The sequence below is a fragment of the Colias croceus genome, chromosome 14, assembly GCF_905220415.1.
Source record: "Colias croceus chromosome 14, ilColCroc2.1".
Taxonomy (NCBI): Eukaryota; Metazoa; Arthropoda; class Insecta; order Lepidoptera; family Pieridae; genus Colias; species Colias croceus.
In genome coordinates, this window is record NC_059550.1 from 9613579 (window position 1) to 9641250 (window position 27672).

At 34.2% G+C, this 27672-nt stretch overlaps 2 protein-coding genes and 1 non-coding gene across 4 annotated transcripts in view; 1 reads left to right on the forward strand and 2 right to left on the reverse strand.

Moving 5' to 3' along the window:
* LOC123697605 overlaps positions 1 to 20960 on the reverse strand; it is a 65654-nt gene extending 44694 nt beyond the window's left edge. Inside the window, exons 1-3 of the mRNA XM_045644147.1 lie at positions 20294 to 20960; positions 14962 to 15077; positions 12353 to 12410 (exon numbers count right to left, since the gene is read on the reverse strand). Coding sequence (XP_045500103.1) covers positions 12353 to 12410; positions 14962 to 15077; positions 20294 to 20429 — 310 coding nt within the window. The 5' untranslated portion in view covers positions 20430 to 20960. The remainder of the gene's footprint in view (positions 1 to 12352; positions 12411 to 14961; positions 15078 to 20293) is intronic.
* Positions 20961 to 21192: 232 nt separating this feature from the next.
* Positions 21193 to 21264, reverse strand: Trnaq-uug. The gene has a single exon. It is a non-coding gene; the product is annotated as a tRNA-Gln (tRNA).
* A 470-nt stretch (positions 21265 to 21734) lies between these two features.
* The window catches only part of LOC123697113 (mitogen-activated protein kinase kinase kinase 11-like), a 51997-nt gene continuing 46059 nt past the window's right edge, over positions 21735 to 27672 (forward strand). For both annotated transcript variants that reach the window (XM_045643517.1, XM_045643518.1), the window contains exon 1: positions 21735 to 22754. In XM_045643517.1, the coding sequence (XP_045499473.1) occupies positions 22058 to 22754 (697 nt within the window). In that variant the 5' untranslated portion in view covers positions 21735 to 22057. The remainder of the gene's footprint in view (positions 22755 to 27672) is intronic.

Here is a 27672-nt window from a genome sequence, read left to right on the forward strand (position 1 = left end):
TTTCTGTTTAGTTTGAATGTGTAGTTTTGCTGCGTGAGTGACGTTCATCTATTGTTGTTGATGTAAGTAACAGTTATATTTTTTTATTATTTTAGACAATTCTAAATCTGAAGTAAGTAGCAGTAGTTAAACGATACAATATAACGTAAATAATGAATAAATAATGAATAAAATGAAGAATAAAATAATGAATTTAATGAAGTACATGCATATTGCATATACTATTGCCCTCTTCTTTTGGTAGGTATAATTTTCAGATTTAAAATTCCTTCTTCTACGGTTTTTTATTTCTATAAAAATACGTGTACCTACCACATTGATTTAAAGCAACAATACCTATAAAAGAAACCGTAGCGTAACATTCAGAACACGTTATCAACGTGTGTGTTTTATTGTAACCGTCTATTGTTAGATGCAACTGGTAGTTTAGTATTTCACAAATTCTAAGCATCCCTTTGGTTATGAGTTATGACTATATATGACATAATGTAACTTATTATTTACCACAAACCATAGTGCTGTATATGCTTTGCTTTGACGCTGTCAAATCAAACTACCCGCACTAAGTTAAAATTTTTTGTTTCTAATTGTGATTTTTATCAGCTCACTACCTTAATGATTACCTACTAGCCAGTTATGAAGAAACATAACACCTAAGCCCATCAGTTCAAATTACTTTTCTCTTGTTTTAGTAGTTCTAGAACTACAAAAACTGCTACATAGATCAATATGCCTTGATACACAGAGAGAATAGGGCAAATTTTAACTGTATTTACCCAACATTAGCATGAATCAGAGCCAGCTGCCGCGAAAATAACTATTAGTTACATAACAGACTCCGAACCTACATTATTCATACAGCACTAAAATTCCTATACCATTCTTGTGATGAAAATTGTAGGCTATAGCAAAATCAACTCTATTTATTTCTGCCATAATAACTGTAATTGAATATGAAGATAATACTCTTGCAGGATTGCATACAATATAAACGATAATGGTTCTTATATTCAATCGCATTTCGTTTAAAATTGTATGTAGAAATATATCATCAGTTCCTCGTTCGACAAAGGTATTGACAGCTTCTCATGAATACGTAATTTTAATATCCGAGGATGTCATATGACAGTGGTGATCGAAGATGTACCCCATTGTACCCAGATTTGTCCTTGTAATCTTACAAATCAATGTCATTTTTATTACCTACCTACCTATTGCATTTTAATAGTAATTTTCAGATTTACTCTGTTATGCTCTAGGCAATATGTTTATCTCATGTCTACCATGTCTACCGTCTAATTCCATCTATTATCTACGTTTTTAAATAATTATTAAGTCGGAAAAAAGATAAGGTCTTTGTAATTTTAATAAGTAAACTCAAATATGACGTCCCCAATTTCGACTTTCTCCAGTACAAAATACAAATCCCTTTAACACAACCTATATTTTCCCAAATCCCAATCCCAGTTCAACCCAATCCATATAGCTTTCTTGAACTAGTGGAACAGCTTACCAAGAACCAAGTACCTATATCAAAAGACCACGAGTAAAGCCGATTGTCTCAATTCTGGAAAATGATCGTGCTCCACGATTGTGGGTAATCGCTTTTGAGAATACCTTTGCTATTGTCTTTTCGCTTTGAATTAGATCTTAGTTAATTTTCTTTTTAGCTTTCTTTGATAATAAATGGATGGTTTAGTAATTGAGAGATTGTATTGAATCTAGTCCCAAATCGTCTATAAGGATCTATCTAAATGATGTTCTGTTAAGTTCCTTTAGGCCTTCAAACGACAGCAGACTATATTCCACGTACTTACAATAGTACTTAATTTGAGTTTTATAAAATGTTAACGGTTAACCAATATATTACCGATACTATGTGTTACTTATTTTACAAACTACCTGATTGGATGCGCTTTTCTCAGAAACTACGGACTGGATTTCAAGAATTATTTCTATAGCCCATTTAGCGAGACACATAATACGGTAATTGCGATATTAAAGGAAAATTGTCATTAGTTATCGATGAAAGAATCAATGAAAAATGTTTTAAAGAAATAAGGAAAATATTTCTATTCAGAGTCAACAAAGTTAGTCAAAAGTGGGTCAACTTTTAAAATATTAATGTTAATTGCAGGTGTATGAAGTAAAAGAATTATTATTTTAGGTCATATAAGTCTGTAAAGGTTATAAAAATCTTAAAGCCTAAGCTATAATGGAGAACCGAACATATTTATTTCGGGTATAGTAGGTCAGTAAATATAGATCAGAAAGGTCAGTCGACCAGGAAATTATATTTATAGGTAGCTTTAAATCTAAGACGTGTATTGATCATTTTGTTTTCCGATTTATTTAATTTTTAATACTGACTGTAACTACTTTTCCCATAAGTTTTATTTATTTATCTACTGAACCCGATTCGACAATTATTTGGACACTTGTACGAATTTTAATTTATGCCTTCATGGCCATTTTACCCCTCAACGCAAAAAGAAGAGTGGCGTGATAAGATCGACATATCTGTCTGTGTGTGTGTTTGTCTGTCTGTCTTTAGCATCATACTTCATAACTCCCGAAATAATGATGCGATTTTCATTTGTGTCTCTTGTTAGACGAGGCAAAGGCTAGTGATTATTATACAGACAATTTAAAATTGAGATATTGATAATAATAATAATAATAACCCCCCGACGTATCTCTACGTTGCCGTCGTGGAGGGGCTTGTGTGCCTCAATGAGCACTAGAGCTATGCCAGCAGAGCTACTCATGCTGGACAGGTCTAGGGGGAGAGGTCAGACTAAAAGAGGTACAACCAATGTTTTTAGCCCGGTCACAAGCTAAAAATATGGTCTTTTCTCACTTCTTCTTTCCCTTCCTTCTTCCTGTTATTTCACCACTCTTCCCATACTCTTTTCTTTCACTTTATTTCTTTACTTTCTCTCTTTACTTGTTCCTTCTAATGTCATAATTCACTATTCTACTCTTACCCATACCACATTAATTATCTCGTTAGATAATATGCGATGCGCCTTAGAAATAGAGTATTACCCCAGGCGGGTACCAAAGCTAACCGCGATGGAGAATCCCGCCCCGAGCCAACGAGCTCGGGCTGCCCCTCGTATTCTGGGGGGGGCACCGTATCGCCAATTGTCTCTTGTCCAACCGCGACAACCCAATCTGTAGAATCAATATCACGTTCTTCACCTTCGTCATTGTTTTCATCAGTACCATCATCACCACTCTCATTGCTCCATTATCAAGAATCAAGCTCATCCAATGTATCACCTTCATCTTCATTACAATCCATTGGGGATGTTGTGCAGGAGGCTACCTCAGCTAAAGTTACTGCACCCGCCCCAGATGGAAGGCGCACACGTAAAACGTGGACCAAAGAAATGAACATTTTCATCATGCGCCACTATTTCATCCTCACAAACTTAGAATCAAACACAAGAACGTACCTGACACCATTACATGCACGTTTTACTGCGGAATATCCTGAAATGAACGTAGGAAAACAAAGAATAGGAGATCAACGTCGTGCTATTGTTCAACGCAACTTCCTTACAAAACAAGAAATTAATAATATCAAGGAAGAAATTAGAATTCTACTACAAAACCCTACGCCCGCAGAAGTGAATGCGACTACAGAGCACACCCAACAGGGCAGGATCAGATGGTCAGATAATCTTAACGAAACCATAATGAGAAGTTACTACCGACTCACAAACCTTGAAACCGATTTAACTACTTACAGACCTTTACTGCATCAGGATATAATTACTAAATGCCCTTCAATAGCTCACCTTTCAGTACAAAGAATAGCTGACCAACGCAGGTCTATTGTCAATAATCACCTTTTGTCCATTGATAGATTAAATAGAATTAGAGAAGAAGTAAGAAACGAATTAAATACCTCAGCTTTACAATCACAACATATAGATGAAAATATTTCAGTTTCTACAATTCACCCATCACAAATACACAACGAACACCAAACTTTGCAATCAACACAAACCACCACAAACGATGATATCACAAATCCAATGCAAATAACAGACGACCCGCCAAGTTTAACTCTGGAACTCGCACAACAATTAGAGGACATGTATGCAGAAACTTATAATAAATTTAAAGATTCGAACCCGACAACCCGGCCTTATATACCCAAACTAAAATCCTCTAAAAAGCTATCATCCATAATTAACCATCTGAATAATGTAACTCTCCCAAACATATTTACACCTGACACTAGCTTCAATATAATACAAACCTCTATTTATTGTGCAGCATATACTTCAGCTAAATTTTATGGGGCCCGAATTAGAGACACCAGCCTAAATACCATAAAACCACAAGCACCTTGGTGGCAAAGACGATTAGAAGATAGGATAAGCGAGCTTAGAGCAAATATAGGGAGGCTTACTGAATACGCTAGGGGTATTAGGTCACCGGCTTTGGAAAAGCATTTGTCTAAGATTAAACAAAAATACAAAATACACACTCAACATGAAACTCAAAACACTGACATAGCACACTTTCTTGACACACTGAAACAAAAATTAAACGCCTTAGCAAACCGATTAAAAAGATATAAACTAACAACTCTCAGAAAAACACAAAATAAACAATTTGCCAATAGTGAAAAACTCTTTTACAGGAAACTCACACAACATCAAAGTCAACGAGAAAATAGCGCAACTTTGCCTACCCCTGAACCTCTAAAAGCATTTTGGTCAAATATCTAATCAAATTGAACATCAACACAATCACTGGATAGAAGAAGATAAGGAAAGATTAAAGGATACACCAGAAATGAAATTTGAACAAATTCATATAGACCTTTTTAAAAATGTAATAGCAAAAACTCATAACTGGAAAGCTACTGGAACCGACAATATACACAATTTCTGGTATAAAAAACTTACATCCACACATGAATTACTACTCAAACACATTAATACATTCATTAGCTCACCCGATACCATGCCACAATATATCACACAAGGTATTACATACATGTTACCAAAAGATCCATCAGACACATCAAACCCTGCAAAATATCGCCCGATCACCTGTTTACAAAATATATATAAGATCATCACATCAGCTTTAAGTGAAACAATACATAGACATATACAAGAACATAATATTTTATCAGAGGAACAAAAAGGATGCCGAAAAAACAGCCAGGGATGCAAAGAACAACTTACTATTGACGCTGTAGTATCAAAGCTAGCACTCAAACAAAAACGTAGCATTTACACTATGTATATAGATTATAAAAAGGCTTTTGATTCAATTCCACACTCCTGGCTACTATACATATTAAAACACTACAAAATTAATCCGATAATCATTCATTTTCTAAAAAACATTATGCTTAACTGGTATACAAAATTAAAAATATGCAATTTTGATAAAACTACTGAAACCGATTTCATCCCCATAAGAAGAGGTATTTTCCAAGGAGATGCCTTAAGCCCCTTGTGGTTTTGCCTTGCCCTTAACCCACTATCCCACATGCTTAATAAAAATAACATAGGATTTAAAATAACACACAATACAGAAAACATAACTCTTTCTCATCTCATGTATATGGATGATATAAAACTTTTTGCAGGCACGCTAAACGAAATTCATACCCTTGTCGATATTACGCAGATATTTTCAAAAGATGTATGCATGGAATTCGGAATCGATAAATGTAAAATCCAATCAATCAATAGAGGGGTGATAGAACATAATGTGTACCAATTAGCGAATCATGATACCATAGAAACGGTGGACCCCGCTGAAGGGTACAAATATTTGGGCTACTACCAGTCACAAGAAATTCACCACAAAGACACTAAAAAACTACTTCAAGATAATTTCAGACAACGACTACATAAAATATTACACACCCACCTCAATGCTAAAAATACTATTAAAGCCATCAACACTTTTGCTATCCCCGTTTTAACATACTCGTTTGGGATCATACGCTGGACAAAATCGGAACTTGCTACGCTACAAAGAATAATAAATACTACAATGACAAAACACAGAAAACATCACCCTAGAGCCTGTATCCAAAGATTGACCCTACCTAAAATTGAGGGTGGTAGAGGAATCATAGATATAACAAACCTCCACAATAAACAGATCACACTACTTAGGGCCTTTTTTCATAATCGCTCACACCAATCACGTTTACACCAAGTTATATGTCAGGCAGATACATACACTCCACTTACACTCTCCGACTTTAACAAACAAATAAACATAATCACCAAACAACAAAAGATAGACTTATGGACCCAAAAATCTCTCCATGGCCGACATCGTCTGGACTTGACCAATCCAATAGTGGACAAGGTAGCGTCAAACGCTTGGTTAAAGAGGGGTGAACTGTTTCCCGAAACAGAAGGCTTTATGTTAGCAATTCAGGATCAGATTATAGACACTAAAAATTATAGGAAGTACATTATTCGCGATAACAGCTCCAGAAGTGACCACTGTCGACACTGCCACAAGCAACCGGAAACGATTCAACACATAACTGGCGCATGTTCATCCATCACACAAACAGACTATAAACACAGGCACGACCAGGTAGCAGCTATCATTCACCAAACACTCGCCTACAAATACCAACTAATAACGGAAAAAGTACCCTACTACAAATATACACCACAAATAATTTTAGACTCCGCAGATTTCAAAATTTACTGGGACAGAACAATACTTACTGACAAAACCATACACCACAATCGACCAGATATCACACTTCATGACAAGAAAAATAAAACCGTATATTTAATAGATGTAGCAATCCCCAACACGCACAATCTTAACACCACTCATACTAGCAAACTGACAAAATATACAGACCTGACTACTGAACTTAAATCTCAGTGGCAGGTAAACACAGTCAAGACAATCCCAATTATAATTTCTAGCACAGGCGTCATACCGAAAACACTCCACGCTAGTCTTAAAATCTTAAATTTACACCCACTCACTTTTATACTTCTACAAAAAGCTGTGATATTAAACACCTGTAGGATTGTTAGGAAGTTCTTGTCAATTGACTAATTTTAAGGTAACCATAGTTGTTTGGCCAAAAGCCCGCAACCTTGGTTTAATTCCCCAGTAATGGGCGAGGTATTTTTAACCTAAAAAAATCATAATAATAATAGGTAGGGACGTGACGACCCCATCGCCCACGGTTGGAATATCTATTGTTTACGTGACAATAGATATTCCACCCGTGCAGTCAGTCAACCCACAGGACACCTTTTGGCGGGGTGTCGGGGAGTAGCGACCCCGCGGGAACCGAGTGCTCCCGGGGGAGGCCCCTGTCTTCATCTCCGGCTTGCCTTCACCGGCCGGTCGGAGTGAAGCCTGACGAGGACAGGACCCCCACCTCTGGCTTGCCTTAACCGGCCGGCCAGAGTGGAGTCGCGAGAGCTTTTAGCTCGAAGGGTGGATGCGAAGTGTAAGTGGCGAGTGGGCACGTGATGCTGGACCCTCAGGGAGCGCGTGATCGTCGTTTAAAGTCCAAGGACGCCTCTCCACCCTTAGCTGCTCACAATATGTTGCCCCCTTGTCGCACTATTGCAGCGACTTATTTCGGGGGCCCATACAGTGAGAGGGCGAGTCACCACCTGCCAACATATTTTTACTTTCTTTTAGTAGAAAGGCAGGTGCCATAGTTTCCCATAGTCCCCAGTACCAGTCCATTTAGCATCCCAAACCATAGCCCAATTATTAAATTTCCATACCCTGCAATAGTCCTACATCGGCCGCGGACTGCCTAGGGCTGTATCTCTATAGTGCAGTCATGAGCAGGCTGCGGCTGGTGTCCCACAACACATTAAAAATCTCGAAAGGGCCTCTGCGTGTTGGATCCGTGTCCCCACGTAAGCCTTCCAAAGATCCGGGTACCGTCCTTCTGGTGGTACCCGAGTATTATGGAGAAGAGAAACATAATAATAATAATTCCGACATTTGTTTATTCAGACTTTAACAACGCAATTGTAATTTGAAGACAGACTAGTACCTATAGTATTATATTATCACAAACATATGACTTATATCTTCATTCAAAATTCTATGTTCACACATGTAAGTTCACTCTTGTTTACCTTTTATTTATGAGCCTAAGAGAGGTCTAATAAAGTAATCGGCGAAAGCGTTACAACTTACACCAGTGTGAATTGTCACTCATATCCACTCTGTTAACTTAGCGATTTTATCGAACGATTTATATAATAACCGCGTCATCCTAACGTTAAACATGCATTCAAACAAAATTGAACTCTACATCTATAACAATATAATCGAAAATCCTTCAAACGTTTCAGTAATTGACTTCCAAAGTCATAACTTGAAAAATTGCTTTTATATTATTAAAAATACGGTCCATATTTCGATGTATGAACGCGATCATCTTTTGACGTCCCATGGAACCAGTTTTATGCATTCCATGGATAGAACGGTACACATTTACAAAAAAAGAAAGATTGTACGTCTCGTATATTGTCTGGTAAAATGCGAGTGTGTATGTATTGCATGGTAATTATAGATAAAATATGGAAAAAAGATATTGTAAAATGAAACCTGCGTTTGTCTGGTTTATTCTGCAACTAGGCGACTTGATTTGCATCGTGTTTACATTCATTTTGTACTTTTTAAAGTTCTTCACAAAAGCCTGTGGATGGATATGGATATAATTATTACAATTACATTGAAAAGATTTGTGGGAATTGTAGCATGTCTCGAAATGCAACTTTTTGGTTTAAGCCGGAACGAAAAAGCCACCACTGTTTATTCGTACATATTAGAAACTTAAAAATTACGACAACAATTACTTCTAAGTAGATAAAAATTAAAAAGTAACGTGGATTGGAATTATTAGCAACATAACTTTCTGTCATGTTACCAACAACCTTGAACTGCAAATTTACTGTTATTAATAATACCGCATAAAATCGTATTAAAGTGCAATAAAATTGATTCATAATATAATTGGATGCTATTTTGACACTATACGATACTTACTATTTTTAACTTTTAAGGGATATTCACACGACTATACTTACTTAAATTATAATATATAGATGGATAGTTTGTTTGATTGGACGAGCTAATCTCAGGAACGGCTACATCGACATTATACCTATTTCAGTTTCAGTTTTGAGTTAAATCTATAATTATTGAGGAATTCTATAAGATATATGTAACGTTACGCTACGACCAATAGGAGCGGAGCATAAATGAAAAATGTTGCAAGATTAGAAAAAATATTATTTTTGCGAGGAAGGGCTGATTTTTCAATCCTTAGTTAAAACTTATTCGTCGAATAACGTAGATAAACTACCATTTCAAAATTGCATTCTAATTGCCTGTATTTGACAATTTACTAATAACCAAGCATTGAAAAATCTACCCATGCCATGTAGGTAATTAAAAGCAATATCTAGCGAATACTAGAATAGATTTATATAACCAAAGGCTCACAAAGTCATCTTTGCACAACCTCTGAAGGCTTATTATAATGTTGCTGTAAGCCTGTTAGTTACTCAATGAAGATCTCTTGTCAATTTATAAAAGACGTATGTAATAAATTGACGATAACAAGTAGGTATCTATTGTCTTTGAATTGTAATGTTCACGCTTTGCCAATTTGATTTCATCATACGTGTAAAAAAATAAGGATAATTGCTGATGCTGTCATCTTATTGTGTGAGAATACCAAGTGCTGATGACGTCATAACATATACTAATCATTTTAAAATAATTGGTGAAGGTTTAAAAAATTGTATACTTAGTAATTAATATTTATTTTACTGAATTTTGAGAATTGGTGATGTACACTAAAATAGGGTTCATAGTACAACTAAAGAGTTTTACGAATTTAATTATTTATTTTAACTCGATTATAAAGTTATACTTCGTTTAAAACATGATGGAAAGAATGTTTGGAATGTGATTAAAAAGAACACAATCCAGTGTTACTAGCTTACAGATCTAGATACTCGAGAATAAAGCTCGCTAAACAAGTTTAAATTGTTCCATCGACAATTCCACGTATAAAAATCCCTGAAATGCATGTTTTTTTTCTTTTCTTTTCTTAAAAGGATATCGGTTTTTTATTTAATGTACATTTTAAATATTCACAGATAGGATTGACTATTTCGAACGGGATTTCACAGATTAAAAATGAACATAACAGTACATTTAATTGAGTGAAAGTCACAATTAACCTATGACCACATCATCAGATTCATTACAACAGCTAAAAATATTGCAGTAAAGCGAGAGAAATAAAAGTTTCTGTATGAGAAATTGCATTGAGGCTGTATGGCTAAGGCCAAAGCCAAGAGGTCACTCACCCCGAGTCGGGCCACTGTCACAATCCAAAAGTAACACAAACACACAGAACAAATGTCACATACACAAAACGATGTTTTGAATCGACACACGTAATTGTTTTTCAATATTATTGTTCACTGTAAAACGTGCCGGTAAATATTGCTTGTCGCGGTGACTCGTCAACCTGTTTTCCCTCTCTGTCCCTCTGTACATTACTGTATTGCCATACGTATGTTTATAATTTCCTTGTTTAATTAACTTGGGTAAAAGAAGCTAATAAAATATGACCTCTACATTCTACAGGGCAAAGAGATAAATTGCAGTTTTAATATAATTTCTTGTGATAAGTACTTGATTGTAAGGTTAACAATAGGTAATTAATGATACAATTCATTCATTTCATTTTAAATACGTTTGTCATTTTTTGCTTATAAAAGAGAGTAATGTACAGTACATAATACAATGAATTGAATACGTGACTTTGAAAATTTTAAATTATAATTTCGCATTTTGATAGAGTAGAGATTCGCTGATAAAGTTTATGAAAAATGAATCATTATATGATTCACCAAATTGTATATATTTACATTATTCGTAGTTCATACTACACAATATATTAATGTATGTGTGTGTATTTGTGCATATTGCGCAGTCTCGCTTGAGTAATATTGAGTAAAAAGTAACATATTTTATGTTATGCCCTAACATAATGTGTCTATTCTATATCACGCAAAATGGTTCTGAAAAAACATTTTGAAACGTCATTAAAAATAGAAAACTTACTTGAGTACTTATTAATTTCTTATTAGATTATTGTCGCTATAATAATTAATAACTATCATTAAAAAAATCCGTAAATATGACCTTTATTAATGTATTTTTTATTATAAAATACGTTATCCCATATCAACTAGAGGCTCTCTAAAATGTTGTATTTCGATTAAATGTTGCAACACTGCATATAACCTCAAAGGCTGTGTCCAGCGAAAATGAAGAACGCAAGCCATTAAACCGACAAGGTTCCAACGTCGTCATTACTAACAGACTGTAGGACTTTGTCCAATTTAGTATGTTACTTTAAATGTTCGAACCGTACGGCCAGTACAAACATATTTTCAGTTATTCGACATTGTGATATTGTATTATGTACTTTATTGTATGGTGATAAGGATGATATTAGTGATAGAGGTGTTAAACAGGTTTGTATCCAAGTGGAAGCCATTCTACTCATAATCACATTACAAAAGTGCTACAATTGTATTACCTAGGAGTTAGGAGGAAATGCACAGGATATGTTACCTTTTTATCCTAGTTGCAAATGCATTTAATCTTTAAAGTCTATTTCACAGTAAAATAAAATCATTACAAAAGTCCACACTGAAAATATTGCCTCTATTGAATTTGGTATTGATTGTCTATAAATATTTTGTAGAATTTTGAGGTTTAGAAGTTATTCTGGTGGAAATAAACATGCACACTTTACGATGCACTATATAACATGAGGTGTTTAAAAAAAATGAATTATTTCATTTGTCTGTCTATGGGAAACTCTCTTATTACTTTTAAGAAGAATTTTATATAAAGAAAAAATATAACGTAAATAAAATAAAATTATTATTAAATAATCTGCTCATTGAAATAATAGACCGATAAATAGCCTTCGTTTGTAATAAATAATAATTATCTGCTCTGATTCATGCTTTACAAATACTGGTAGCAAACTAAATAAAATACGAAATTATCCTTAACTAGCTTCCGCCCACGACTTTGTACGTGCATCCCCGTTTTTGCCCGTTCCCGCAAGAATTTCGGGAAATCCTTTCTTAGCGGATGCCTACGTCCTAACATCTACCTGCATGCCAAATTTCAGCCCGATACGTCCAGTGGTTTGGGCTGTGCGTTGATAGATCACTATATCAGTCACATTTGAGTTTTATATATATAGATTATTTGGTATATCATCAATAACATAAGAATTAAAGTCACTTACATAATTTCGTCTCACTTCTTCTCTTCACACGCAGTTTTATAACACACGACGATATGCACTGAAACAAAATTATTTATTTAATACCAAATAATAATTGCGTGATCAATAATTAATCTTCCTCCTAATAATGACTCATGAGTATAACTACTAACATAATAAATAATAATTAATAACGTTTTGGCCAAAAAGTAGGCTTAGTAAAATGCGTGCAATCCGCGAGGTAGAGTCGAGTTTCTTTATTAAAGTAATTTAATACCAGATTAGATTTGATTGTCTAGGACCTAGGTGACTACAGAATTGCTTCAAAATACAGGCTTAGGCTTATATTATGTCTTTTGCTATATAATAAACTTGAAACACTTTTACCTTACCTACTTATTACTTCTAAAAAATAACAGGTTTACATAACACTTGTTAACCTACTTTAGTAAATCTACTTACCTATCTAATTATTGCACGACGATGCGAAGCATCAGAGAGTGCTTTACGATCGAAAAATTTTTTTTTTCTACAAAAGAGCAATTATTGAAGATTCTATCGAGGTAATCTTTGCGGAGAGAACAACATAAGGAAGTGGAAAATAACACAGATAAATAAGGCTATAGATAGATCATAGAGTTACTTAAGGTCTTTCTGTAAATGTTAAAAGCTCAACACAGCGGAAAAGTTAAGTACTGAAATAAATTTGGTTAAATTGCAGACGTAAAAAGCGATAAATAGGTAATATTCAAAACAAATAAAACTCCGTGCTCAATTATAACCTATGGATGTGAAAAATATTTTTATATTTCCTCAATTAAACGAACTTTAAAAAATTGTGAATATGCCTGAAATGTGCAAAAGGAAATATAAATTTAAAAACTGATAAATTTTCAATATTTTAAAATTCACAGAATTTGTAATGTTTTTAATTAGTTTTGACGGATCCCTTAAACAAAGGAATGTTTGGACTTATATCTAACCAATCCACATAATTCAAATTCAAAATTATTTATTACTAGCTTCCGCCCGCGACTCCGTCCGCGCGGAAAAATTAAGAAAAATTAAGATTTATTTTTTCTATGTAGTTTTCCGGGATAAAAAGTATCCTATTTTATGCCCAGGATAATAAGGTATAATTATACCAAGTTTTATCGAAATCGAACCGTTAGTTTTCACGTGATACCTGAACATACAGACAGACAGACAGACAGACAAAAATTTCTTTAATCACATATTTGGGCTTGGTATCGATCCAGTAACACCCCCTGGTATTTATTTTTTCAATATTTTCAATGTACAGAATTGACCCTTCTACAGATTTATTATATGTATAGATGATAGGGGCGCTACTTTTCCATCATGTAAAGTCATGAAAAAAAGTCTCTAATACATCGTTAGCTTTGGGCTTTGGCACGATTACCCGCTATCTATTAACCCAATAATATACAAATGTATCTCTTTAACGAGATATTATACCAAATATTATTATACAATCACAGAACATGGTGTCTGTATCGCCTATTTACCCCAGAGAGGCATTTAACCTCTAAAGATGTAATAACTATTGGCAGCTGTCCAAAAAATACAGTAGTAAATGCCGTAACATCAAGTTCACACTAGCATTCATATTTATATTCATTTCTAACGTTTCTTTATGTAGACTTTATTTTTCAATTATTTTTATGCCCCGCATGAAAACGGAAAAGCTAATATAAAGCTGGTAAAGCTAAACTGCATCTATATAAGGAAATATGTAGATAATATTATTCTCTTTTTATTTAATTTTTCAATAATACAACCAACCGATATAGATGATCAGAGACGCAACCCCGAGAGACCTCTTGGCAGAAATTATATTCTGGTTCATACATTTATAAGTTTGAAAATATGCGTTTTATTTTGGTTAAAGAACTCTACTTTTATTTTTCAATACGATTTTGCTCCTGTGTATCGTTCGTTGCTAAATAAAAATTTGTAAATTTAAGCAAAAAGTAGTACCTACCTATTATATTACTTATTTGTGCTTTTAAATACAATTTTTTCAGGAGCTAGGTAGGTACTTAGTTTTGAAACAGTTAGCGCTACTCGCGCTACCTACTCTTGCGCAACTAGTCACTACATTTCACATTTGACACAAAAAAGATTTAATGAGAATTGAATGTATGTAGCATTGTACGTTTCAATAATCTAACAGGAAAAATAAAAAATATACTAAAGTCTTTACTTGTACTCAGTCGCGGTTTTCCAAACATTTAACTCAGTCAAAGTTAAATAACAATAGTTTAAAAAAACTAAAAAACACGCTTTTTATAGAAAACCGAACTAAAAAATAGAAAATTTTATCAAATTAGTGTATTGTCATCGGTCCTCAATAAATCTACAAAGATTGAACGAAATCTGGCCGTTTAAAGTGGGTCAAAATCGCGCCCAAAGAAGTCGGTTACAAACAAACATACAAACATACAGGTGAAGCTAATATAAAGCGTGTAAAAATACGATGATTACAGATAACGTAACTTTAGCAGTGTGATTAAAGTTTTCAATATAAATTAAACTCTTATCTAACTCTTTAACGTGATTATTTAACTAAAATTTATACAGTGCTATCTCTTTATGACGATACTCACTTCATGTATATGACTTAAAACTTCCGTGCGAGACATGTCTTCGAGCCTGGTTTCGTTCACGTCCATGATTTCGTCAGCCAACTCCAGATTATCGAAGTTACCTGCTGATGGTGATCCTGGGAAAATGAATAAATATTAACACTCTTACGATCTAACTTACGATAGTTAGAAGCTTTTAATATTAATATTATTTTAAAAGAGCAACTATGAGTTTCTTTCTGGTTCTTCTCCATAGACACTGCTTTCCGAATCGGTGGTAAATGGTAAAAATATGTTATGAGGTTTCAGAAGTGCTTTATTTAGAAGAAGTTTAATTGAATAAATCTGAATAAATAGGTGTGAGTTTGAGTTTAATATTACAGATTTTTAAGCTATTGCATAGCTTCTATCGCGGGCCTTGAGCGCGGGGACCGAATTGAGAAATTCCATAATGAAAAAACCACCGGAAGGAAGTTAGCGCGGAAAGTTTTTTTTTTTTAATTATTAATATCTCAAAAAATTGCTCCTTAAATGCTCCATCAGAATCAGTAATTGCTCCACTTCTATAATTATTAGTTTATTTATAATTAATTTTTAAAAAAATCCAAATACTGAAAACTTGATTTCCCTATAGAATGAAAAATATTCACTTTTCATAAAAATTTTTTTTGCAAAAAAATTGCTCCTTAAATGCTCCATCAGAATCAGTAATTGCTCCACTTCTATAATTATTAGTTTATTTATAATTAATTTTTAAAAAAATCCAAATACTGAAAACTTGATTTCCCTATAGAATGAAAAATATTCACTTTTCATAAAAAATTTTTTTGCAAAAAAATTGCTCCTTAAATGCTCCATCAGAATCAGTAATTGCTCCACTTCTATAATTATTAGTTTATTTATAATTAATTTAAAAAAAAATCCAAATACTGAAAACTTGATTTCCCTATAGACTGAAAAATATTCACTTTTCATAAAATTTTTTTTTGCAAAAAAATTGCTCCTTAAATGCTCCATCAGAATCAGTAATTGCTCCACTTCTATAATTATTAGTTTATTTATAATTAATTTAAAAAAAATCCAAATACTGAAAACTTGATTTCCCTATAGAATGAAAAATATTCACTTTTCATAAAAAAATTTTTTCCAAAAAAATTGCTCCCGATTTGCTCTATCAATTACAAAAAAAATTATTTAATTTTGATAATTTTTACAATAATTAACTGAAAAACTATGTTTGCATAGTAAACTACTGCGCTGTGACGTCATCAATTATTGTCGTTGCGACGCATAAGGGCCATATTTACATGTATCAGCACTGCAGCGATATGTATAGACCTTAATGTTTATGTTTTCTTATTTATATTATTCACTAGATTTCCGCCCGCGGCTTCGCCCGCGTTTTCAAAGGAAAACCCGCATAGGTAGTTCCCGCTAACGCAAACGATAGCAACTTGACACCGAAAGATGAAACAAACGACTGAAACACAAATTAATTGATAATTACTTGAAGTTTTAATAATACGAATAAACGTACGAGTTTAGGGATGGGTAGGGAAATGTTTATAAAAATACCTATAATAAGAATGATTTAAATAGGTACATAATAATATCTGTTCCTTGAAATTTTGTTAGATGAAAACTCAATAATTAAAATATGGCGCCTAGATATTCTTAGAGTATAATTAATAGCAACATAAGGTAAGTACTAAGTATTAAATAATAATATTATTATTCCCAGCATAAAACTTATTAATGTCATTTTAAGGTAATTAATCATATTAAATAGTTGCTCTTTTAAAATCATGTCAATATTACATAATCTGTAACTTATATCTAACTTCATAATAACTATATCATTTTCATCTTCCATATATTCCTTAATGCTATAATAGGCTCTCTGAACTAATATATTTTTTACATGAGTTTTACCTGAATTTAGCACTACCAAACTCTTTAATACAATGTGGAATTCTGTTGTAAAAGCGTATACCTAGACCCATAAATGAATTTTTAACTTTGGCTAACCGGTAAAATGGCATTTCAATTTTATTTCTGTTCCTTGTGCCATAACAGTGTTTATCTCCTACTCTTGTGTGTAAGTCGGCGTTTTTGTGTACATGCAAAATATTATTAAATATATACTGTGATGGTACAGTAAGGATACCAGTATTCTTAAAGAGATCTCTTAGCGAGTCCCGAGCACGTAAATTATATTATATAGAGCGAATGGCTCTTTTCTGTAAGATAAATATAGTTTCTATATCTGCTGCCCTGCCCCATAGTAGAATTCCATAGGACATAATACTTTTTATACACCATTACAATTAATCTAATATTGATTGTGTTCATTGGTTACATTTTTAAAATCTTCGTGTTTTATAAATTTATAAAGAATAGAAAAAATTCGATCACGAGGCGGGACTCGAACCCGCATAATTTCGTGATCGAATGTTTATATTCTTTATATTTATAAATTTATATTTATAAAGCATTTGAATGTCATAAAACCAAAAATATCAAATTCAATCTTCGTGTTTTGTGAATTATTTAATAAATCATTTACTTACGTGATTCTTTTTTTGTTCGATGCGGGATGGTGTCGAATTGGTCCCATAAAAATTTTATTAGGATAGGCCCAGTATTTTATTTTATGAGCATTTTTGTCTGTATTTGTAAATGTTGCAAGTGCAAGTTTGAAGTCGGTTGTTTTTAACGCAGTTATGTCTTGTATGTAAAACCTTTTGTCAAAAATAAAATTCTTTATAATTAGCACATATTTTATTATTGATACTCTAGTGAAAAATTTTCAGGTGATTATATAAAAGTAGGGCTCAATTTTTTCGCGAACCCTACTTCTAAATACTACTACTATATAATAACTACTACTCTTCAATAATTTAAAACTCCTTGACTGAATCCCTTCACACCCTAAAATAAAAAGTGCCTATTAATTTTTCTTATAGTAAACAGAAATTCAAATTCAATTATAAAAATACTTATTACCGATTTAATACTTTGATGATAATTGATAGTAGAAATATTTATTACTAACCTTGATATTGTTGTGGACATGATGAAATGTCTCCATATTATGTTATATGTAATATATACGATGGTATACAAAAATTATTATCATTCGAACCTGCAATCCTAACTTGAAGACTCAATAAAACAAAAATTATAATTATTTCTTATTATTCTTATCATCAGAACCCTTTAGTTTCTGTGATCTGTGATCAGAACCAAATAATTACATGATAATAATTAATAACCTTTTAAGTAATACCATCCTACTAATCTATACTTCTATACTAATATTATAAAGAGGAAAGGTTTGTATGTATGTATGTATGGTTTTCACGCATAAACTACTATACCGATTTTGATGAAATTTGGCACAGACAATCTTTAGACCCTGAGAAAGAACATAGGCTACCTTTTATTGCGAAATATGTACCACGGGCGAAGCCGGGGCGGACCGCTAGTAATATAATAAATGCGAAAGTTTGTGAGGATGTGTGTGTGTTTGTTACTCATTCACGCAAATACTACTGAACCGATTACAATGAAATTTAGCACACATATAGACCGTAACTTGGATTAACACATAGGATAGGTTTTATCCCGGTAATCCCACGGGAACGGGAACTATGCGGGTTTTCCTATGAAAACGCGGGCGAAGCCGCGGGCGGAAATCTAGTGAATAATATAAATAAGAAAACATAAACATTAAGGTCTATACATATCGCTGCAGTGCTGATACATGTAAATATGGCCCTTATGCGTCGCAACGACAATAATTGATGACGTCACAGCGCAGTAGTTTACTATGCAAACATAGTTTTTCAGTTAATTATTGTAAAAATTATCAAAATTAAATAATTTTTTTTGTAATTGATAGAGCAAATCGGGAGCAATTTTTTTGGAAAATTTTTTTTTATGAAAAGTGAATATTTTTCATTCTATAGGGAAATCAAGTTTTCAGTATTTGGATTTTTTTAAAAATTAATTATAAATAAACTAATAATTATAGAAGTGGAGCAATTACAGATTCTGATGGAGCATTTAAGGAGCAATTTTTTGAGATATTAATAATAATAAAAAAAAAACTTTCCGCGCTAACTTCCTTCCGGTGAAAAAACCTCACGCTTCTCACTCCGACGGGCGGCCGGCGGAGGTGTGGCTTGAAAAGTTGAAGGCATAGCATGCAATAGCTTTACCGCAGCAGTCCCCGAGTGCCACACGTCGTCTTTTGTTGGAAATATATGATCTATACAGGCAAGTATTAAATTACTTCCTTTTTCACATTACAATTTACAGTACCTACCTAATATCGTCCACATAGATACCGCCATTATGAATGCGTGAATTTCAGCGAATGGTTATTTGTTGGCACCTACGCACGTAATAACCAATTATTTTTCCTGCTTTTTATGCTACTTAAGAATTATAAATACGTGATATTGTGAGAATGGTTGTTTGTTAGGTACTCTTTCATGCGAAAATAGATAATCGGATTTGGATAAAATAGGATGCAAGGATAGACTGAATAAGCAAATAGGCTTCTTTTATAACTAGGACTGATATCTAGGAATATTATTTTGATCTACTAATAAAAAAAATAAACCATTATAATAAAAATTTAGGACAAGACAATGTGACGGTTTTTCATATATCTGACCATACAGATAGAAAATATAATTAAACAAAAAGCGAAAAATCCGTCCTTCGTAACTAGGTACTCTACCTGAAAACTTAAAAAAGTAATAGATACTTAGGTAAGACATAGGTATTTAATTGTGATTTTTCCGTTAAATGCGGTATCAAAGTTCCTAAGTAAATAATTAATAACTTAGAACACTTCAATATGTTGGTCTATGAATAAAAAGTGCTTTGCCTCATTAATTAAAACCACACGGAAACAGATATATAATTAATAATTAATGTATAATATAGGTACCTACGAATTACCGAAAGTTTCTGACGATTGAAAGTTAGATTTTAATTAATTATGGTACTTAGAAGTCAAATTATATACCTAAAGGTATATGTAGCATGCTAAATCAAAGATAATTATTAATATGAATGATAATTTTATATATGTACTTATTTAAGATTTTTGAATAAAACATATGACTATCGTAAATAATATGTGATACATATAATATATAGTCTAAATACCTATATATTTTATGGGCATATAAGTTATCGGCCCCTTCGGGGTGGGATAAAAACAGACTTTACTCTTATTTAACCAACGAATCTTTCGTACTCTATGCAATAAAAAATGTATTATTATTGTTTCTTAGTTATTAAAGTCTAGATAGAATTAATTAATGAAATGTCTTACCATATAATTTTATTTTATTATCCTTGGTCTGCACCACAATAATAACATATCCTTCTAAATCCACGGATTTGCACTTCACAGTGGTAACTTTATCAATAGTGTTTATTTGCGATGTTGGCGCATTGAAAGTATTCATCTTGGCTATTTTTACAATCACCAAACAAAAATAACATAAAAAATCACACGTTTATCGATTTATTTATAACCACAATTTCTTTTTAAACCGAACCAACGTTTTTCCCAGCACCATTTCAAACCATACCATTTGGACGCTATTAATTTTGATAGTAACATGTTGAATTCGTATATTAAGTCAACCCGGTCTTAATTCGGCCATTGTCTCAATGTTTTCACTTATAACTCGATTAATAAACACCAGAAAATCATGGAGGAAAATTAACACAGCACGTAATGAACGGTATTGTATATTTTTGCAGTTATTTTCAGTGTAAGTTAACGCGGGGGCAACGTATTGTCAAATTTTTATTTGATTTTTCACTCGTTACGGGCGAGATTTAAGGTTGTTTTTCACTGTTAATGGGTGGAAAACTAGGGCTTGTCCTCTTTATAAATGTTTCTGGTGACGGGGACTTAAAAGCTCAGGTTTGGTATATAAAATTATTTATTTTTTGTAAGATTTAAGCGTGCTTGTGAGGTTTAAAAGCGGTCCCACGTCTCGCAGGCAGGGTGGTCGCCGCGAATGGATACGTCCATCCCATTTTCGCGCGATCAATAAAGCTCCCTACCCAGCATCCCTACAGACAATCACAATACGACTGACGTTAGCGATAAAATGTATTTACAAAAAAATACTGTGCATATCGAAATTATTAATGAAATAGAAACTTAATAAACATTTATTAAGAAAAAAAGTGTTTAAAAAAGTAAAAAGGCCAAGCAGGTCCCACCGAGATTTGAACTCGGATCGCTGGATTCAAAGTCCAGAGTGCTCACCATTACACCATGGGACCTCTTACGCAATTAATCGAAATTGTGATATTGGTCGTTTTAAAAAGCTTAAAATTTCCACAAACTTAAATACTTGAAATAAATATATTAAAAATAATTACACAAAATAAATTACATAAAAAAATTAATAAGTTTATATCATAATATATTAACTGCATAATGAAACACTAAATAGAATGGAAATGTATTTTGGTATATATATTAACGCCATCTATGATCATATAGCTACATTAACAACACACTTTGTTACAGAGTATAATAACAGAACAAGAAAATTATGCAGACAATTTTTTTGTAAAATACCTATTTAAAATATTCAAGATAACAGTTGCTAGAATTTTTCAAGTATTATTATTTTAAATGGAATAAAAAAATTGAAACTTATTTATTCTTATAAGATTTTTTGTAATACCAATACAAACCGCTCTAATTTTTTATGTGAAGTAACATTATTATGACAGTTTGTCACTGACTTCGCTGTAGTAAGGTTGTCATTTCGTCCATCTATTGAAGAACGTGATAGATGAATGAGAAATAATTAACATTATCGCAGCGAAGCCACTACATAATCTCTATTTCGAAAACGATCGTAAGCCGCAATTCGTCGAACCAGTGTATCCGTTATTAACGCTTCCATACACCGCCATGATCGATGTGGAAAACAAAGATGGCGGAATAATAAGGTGATCATAACCAAACGTTACGAATTGTGGTAGTTATGTGCACTAGTGGGCGGAGGTCACAGCGGTGTCGCGGCGCCTGAGCGAGGGGGAGCTCCATGGTCCGGCCGGGGTGATGCCGCCGCGGCCAGCGGCCGGCCGCGCGGCTATGGCGGCTGAAGAAAACCGTCCGCCACTCGCTCTGTTTACCGCCGTGTACGACTACATAGCGCAGGGAGAGGACGAGCTCTCCCTGCGTAGGGGCGAGATCGTCGAGGTCCTGTCGAAAGATGCGAACATATCCGGCGACGAGGGTTGGTGGACGGGTAAAATCGGCGACCGTGTTGGCATCTTTCCCGCGGTCTACGTGACAGAGGAGGACCCGTTAGCCGTCACCTCTGTGATCGGAGATGTGGATCCTCCGCGAGTTTCGTTCTCGGAGCTCAAGCTGGAGGAGGTCATCGGAGTGGGTGGTTTCGGGAAAGTGTACCGCGGTTATTGGAACGACGAGGTGGTGGCGGTGAAGGCTGCGCGACAGGACGCTAACGAGGACATTGAAGTGATAAAAGAGAGTGTTCTGCAGGAAGCAAAACTGTTTTGGATGTTGCAGCATGATAATATAGTGTCGTTAAAGGGTGTGTGTTTGGAAGAGCCAAATTTGTGTTTGGTGATGGAGTATGCTCGGGGCGGCCCGTTAAATAGGGTACTGTCCGGGCGCAAGATTCGGCCGGGGATCCTGGTGGATTGGGCTATACAAGTGGCCCGCGGTATGGCCTACCTGCACGTCGATGCGCCGATTTCACTTATCCATCGTGATTTGAAGAGTTCAAACGGTGAGTACTAGCTATTAGTTTAGTAGATTTTGCATCAGTAATGATGTAACTGTTTTTATGAATAAATTATTTTGTTGACTATTGATCTGCATTCTTCATGTAGTGCTAAATCAAATTATTTGATTATTCAAATAATGTAACATTCATTGCAAATTAATTAAGTGTACAAATGAGATCCATCACTCGCTATTTGCAATAATAATAATACATCAAAACTGTGTTATAAGTCATTGCACTTAACATTGTCAGTGAACCTCCGATAAACTTTTCCTTAAAATTGTTTTATAGTTGTTATTAAAGTACAGTCACCTTAACTTCCTGTACACTGTGACAATAGCTCAAACTAACAATTAGTATAGGTAAATAACCTGATAATACATCCTTGGTAGCTTATCAGTGAAGGTTATATCCCTAATGTTATCGTCGACAGGAAATAGCATTCAAGTGATAGTAAATGATTATGATTGCATTGTCTGTCTTAAGTGCTGATTAGTATTGATAAGATTCTAATGTAGTTTATTAAAAAAAAGGCTATTAGAACTATTTCAACATACAGATAGTAGAAGACGTGACTTCTTCTGTTCCTTTGTGACATGGAATTCTGCTTTCACTGTTTGATTTTCTTTTGGGAAAAGTAGTTAATGTACATGGGTAATTTGTATTTTATCAAACTGTGTGTGAATTAATATCTCAAAAATAGAGAGTATGGAGGTCATAGATTTGGGGTTTCTTTAGATAACTGCCGCACGTATTATAGGTTTTTTGTGGGGGGAGGAGGGGGGGACCCTCCCACCAAAAGGGGAAAGTTAGGAAACCAATAGTTTTGGAGAAAAATCAATTTTCCTATTCTAACCTCAAAATGTATGGAATTGGTGTAAAATCATTTTAACTAAGCATTAGACGATAGTAACAAAAATTTTACGATACATAAATAAAAACAAACAAGTTGTGAAAACCTACGTAGTTTTTTTTATTTGAGTGGAAATCGCCCTAAAGTCGCTTCTGGCACTCGCCGGCCGCTACCGCGGCACGCTCGCTTCGCTCGCTCGGCTCGTGCGGCATTTCAAGAGTTAACCTAACACGCTCGTCGCTTCGCTCCTCGCTACCTATTTGGATATTAAAAATAAAAGTTTAATAGTTTTTTAACTTACGTAGATTTTTTTTAAGCTATTGCGGGCCTTGAGCGCGGAGACCGAATCCAGAAATTGCGTAACGAAAAACCACACGCTCCCCACTCCGACGGGCACGGAGGTGTGGCTTGAAGGCATGCTATGCAATAGCTTTGCCGTGGCAGTCCCCGAGTGCCACACGTCTTTTTTGTTTGAGTGGGAATCGCCCTAAAGTCGCTTCTGGCACTCGCCGGCCGCTGCCGCGGCACGCTCGCTTCGCTCGCTCGGCTCGTGCGGCAGTTCAAGAGTTAACCTAACACGCTCGTCGCTTCGCTCCTCGCTACCTATTTGGATATTAAAAATAAAAGTTTAATAGTTTTTTAACCTACGTAGATTTTTTTTAAGCTATTGCATAGCTACTATCGCGGGCCTTGAGCGCGGAGACCGAATCCAGAAATTGCGTAACGAAAAACCACACGCTCCCCACTCCGACGGGCACGGAGGTGTGGCTTGAAGGCATGCTATGCAATAGCTTTGCCGTGGCAGTCCCCGAGTGCCACACGTCTTTTTTGTTTGAGTGGGAATCGCCCTAAAGTCGCTTCTGGCACTCGCCGGCCGCTGCCGCGGCACGCTCGCTTCGCTCGCTCGGCTCGTGCGGCAGTTCAAGAGTTAACCTAACACGCTCGTCGCTTCGCTCCTCGCTACCTATTTGGATATTAAAAATAAAGTTTAATAGTTTTTTAACCTACCTAGGTACGTAGATTTTTTTTTGTTTGAGTAGGAATCGCCCTAAAGTCGCTTTTGGCACTCGCCGGCCGCAGCGTAAAGTCACAGTACAGTGAAATGGAACATGGAAAGTCTTGGTCCGCTTTTTTTGCACAACAAAACGGATAAATGCACTTTTTCGCACAAAAAATTATTAACTTTAAAAATTAATAACTAAAAAACTACAAGTTTCCTAACGATAATATTTTGGGATTACAATCTTACATTACCTAGCTAACTAAAAATATAAATATTTCCAACAAATTCGTGCGGCAGTTAACTAAAGCCAACCCAATTAAACATCATATTGTATTTAACCCCTCCCTTCTTTTTAATTGTTATGGGGAGATTTTTTTTAAATCTTTTCGTTGCTCTCTACTTTATTCCTAGTCATTAATTTACTTTGTTATCATATTATAGTTTTATTATTTGCTTTATTGCGTACAGCAAAGCTTTTTCAAACATTACAAATTTACGTTAAAAATCTTTGTGTTCTCTTAAGCATATAAACATCTGTCTATGATGATAAAATACAGATTTTTGGAATTCATTTTTCATTTGCCTGTATAAAATATTATGTTGGTATGCGCAGGAACTGTCAAATTAAATCATTGCGAGTAGGCCCTCAGCCGCCTCTAGAAACCAACAATAATGCATTAAACTTTTTCACAATACACATTCATAAGTCAGTAACAAGCCTGTCATATCTGCAATGTCACAGGCCCTTATGCAAGACATTGTTCTGCCCACACAAACATACAGTATCACACCTACACTGTGAATATCAATCAAAATTAAAATTTTGTAATGTTTAAAATATTGTTGACCTCTTATTTAGAGAGCTGTAATTAAGTGGTATTTTGTAAGTGTATTCTTAAGATAAGATGGTGAAAAGTTGTCGACTTTGATTGGTATGCTTGTATTGTATTGTTTTAAATAACAGTTCAAAAGTATAATTATTTAAAAATTTGTACGGTTTTTTTTGAGTTAAAGTTGCCATTTGGTACATAAAGAGGTCCTATAACATCGCTAATTTATATTTTCAATTCTTATAATTTTATTCCGTCCTTATGTGCGAATTATAACGTTTAACGTTTTATTTACTCTTCTTAACTTTGCTGCCTCGTTAAAATTTGTTTAACAATACAAAACCCATCATCTTGATACATAATATATATAAATACAGTGTGAATGTTAATTCATTGCCACTAACATAATTTCTCGCCTATCACTGTCCACTATAAATGCAATATTAAGACGCAATAACCCTACAGAAGAACGCGGCACCCCGTTGGTTCCCCCCCACCCCTGTGACCCAATCAGTTGAAAGCTTCCTGTCTTCCCCTTCCGATAGAAAGACGCCTAATGCGTTGTTTTCACAGCTTGACGTTGCAAAATCCATGATTTATTTAGCTGTAATCATGCTTTTCTTTTTAAATATATTTTGTGTTTGGTGATGGATCTGATCCATAAAGGGGTTCGTTGTTTTTAGACATACATAGATTACATACTACGGTTCTTGAATATAATTTTTTCGCAATGATAGCTGTTGAATAATACATAAAAATCCTCGCGCATTTTTTTATACGCCGCTTAAAATAAAACAATACTTGTTTAATTATTATTTACTGAGTAATTAACGTCCCATGTTACCAACAAATTACAATAATCTACCCGACCGGTCGGGAGCGATTAAAGTTGACGTAAACAAGGAAACATTTTGTTTAGTTAGTTTCCAAAATATTTATAACCACAATATTTTACCTATTACTAAAATATTGCAATACATGACATGTGTGTCATGATATTGTGAAAAACGTTTCAATACCATTGCCGAAGTTTAGAGCAAGTGGCTTTCCTTTCGATTTCCTTCCATACTTTGTAAACCTATCTCTTACTTACTGTGTGTATAGTTATCGGCTATATGCCGATATAGTCGATTACTTACACAGTATTATCACTAAAGAATAATAAGCTTACACAATATTTTATTAAAGTAAATGTCATAACAGTTACAAAACAACATATGTGTATTATGTATAAAATAGTTAATTACCAAAATGTATGATACGAATGTAATAAATATGTGAAAGGGGACATTGACAACTTGGTCATTAACCTTTCCGCAAATTATTTTAATAATGAAAAGTACCAATATTGCGTAAAATTTAATGACGCCTGCGCCGATGTGAAAAATTGCATTTTTTGTCTAGTGCTATGTATCGTGGAATGTGCTTTAAGAGATCTTATATTCGTAATTTTGCAAGTTATAAATATACAAAATGTAGCTCTAAGTCCATTAAAATCTGAAGAAACTTCAGGTTTATACACAGGCAATGGTAACAATCCAACCGTTGTGAAAGTTCATCTTCTCAAGAACTTTAACAACAAACCTTTTAAGTAATCATAAAACTTTGGCAAATAAAATGCAAGGCTCAAAAGCAACTCAACTTTATTCAACGAGTGTTCAGCTTGAAATAACATTGTTTACGAGTTAACATGCCCCCTTATCTCTGTACCCTAATGTCAGCAAATAGGGTACGTACGTAACTATTGCGAATATACGCACGCACTAGCAATGTATTCAGGGAATGTGTGACGCGTGACATAACAGCCCTCAAACAGCTGGCGGTGTAATAGCATGCCGCGAAATTCAGGTACGGGGAGGTGTGGCCAACCTTTTTAATATGTGAATGAATAGACATAAGGTTTGAAGTCGCGTTATTTACTTAATTTTTATCTGAAAATCCATTTTAAACTCTGTTGTTATTTAAAAAATTAAAAGTATATAGAAGAAGCCGAATTAAACCGTATGCAAAAGTTTTAATTTGTTTAAAAGCTTTGATACCACAGATACCTAGTCTATTCATGTGTTAAACTTATACGTCCCGTTTGTGTTTGGTGTTAGAATGCATTTCATAGAATGCTCAAATCTAGTATTTAGTAGACAACATCCATTTTAAAATGGAATATTAACAATTTAAAGCGTATACTGTGAAATGAGAATGCAATTAGCACCGCAGGTTCCTCAGCCCTGATGCAGG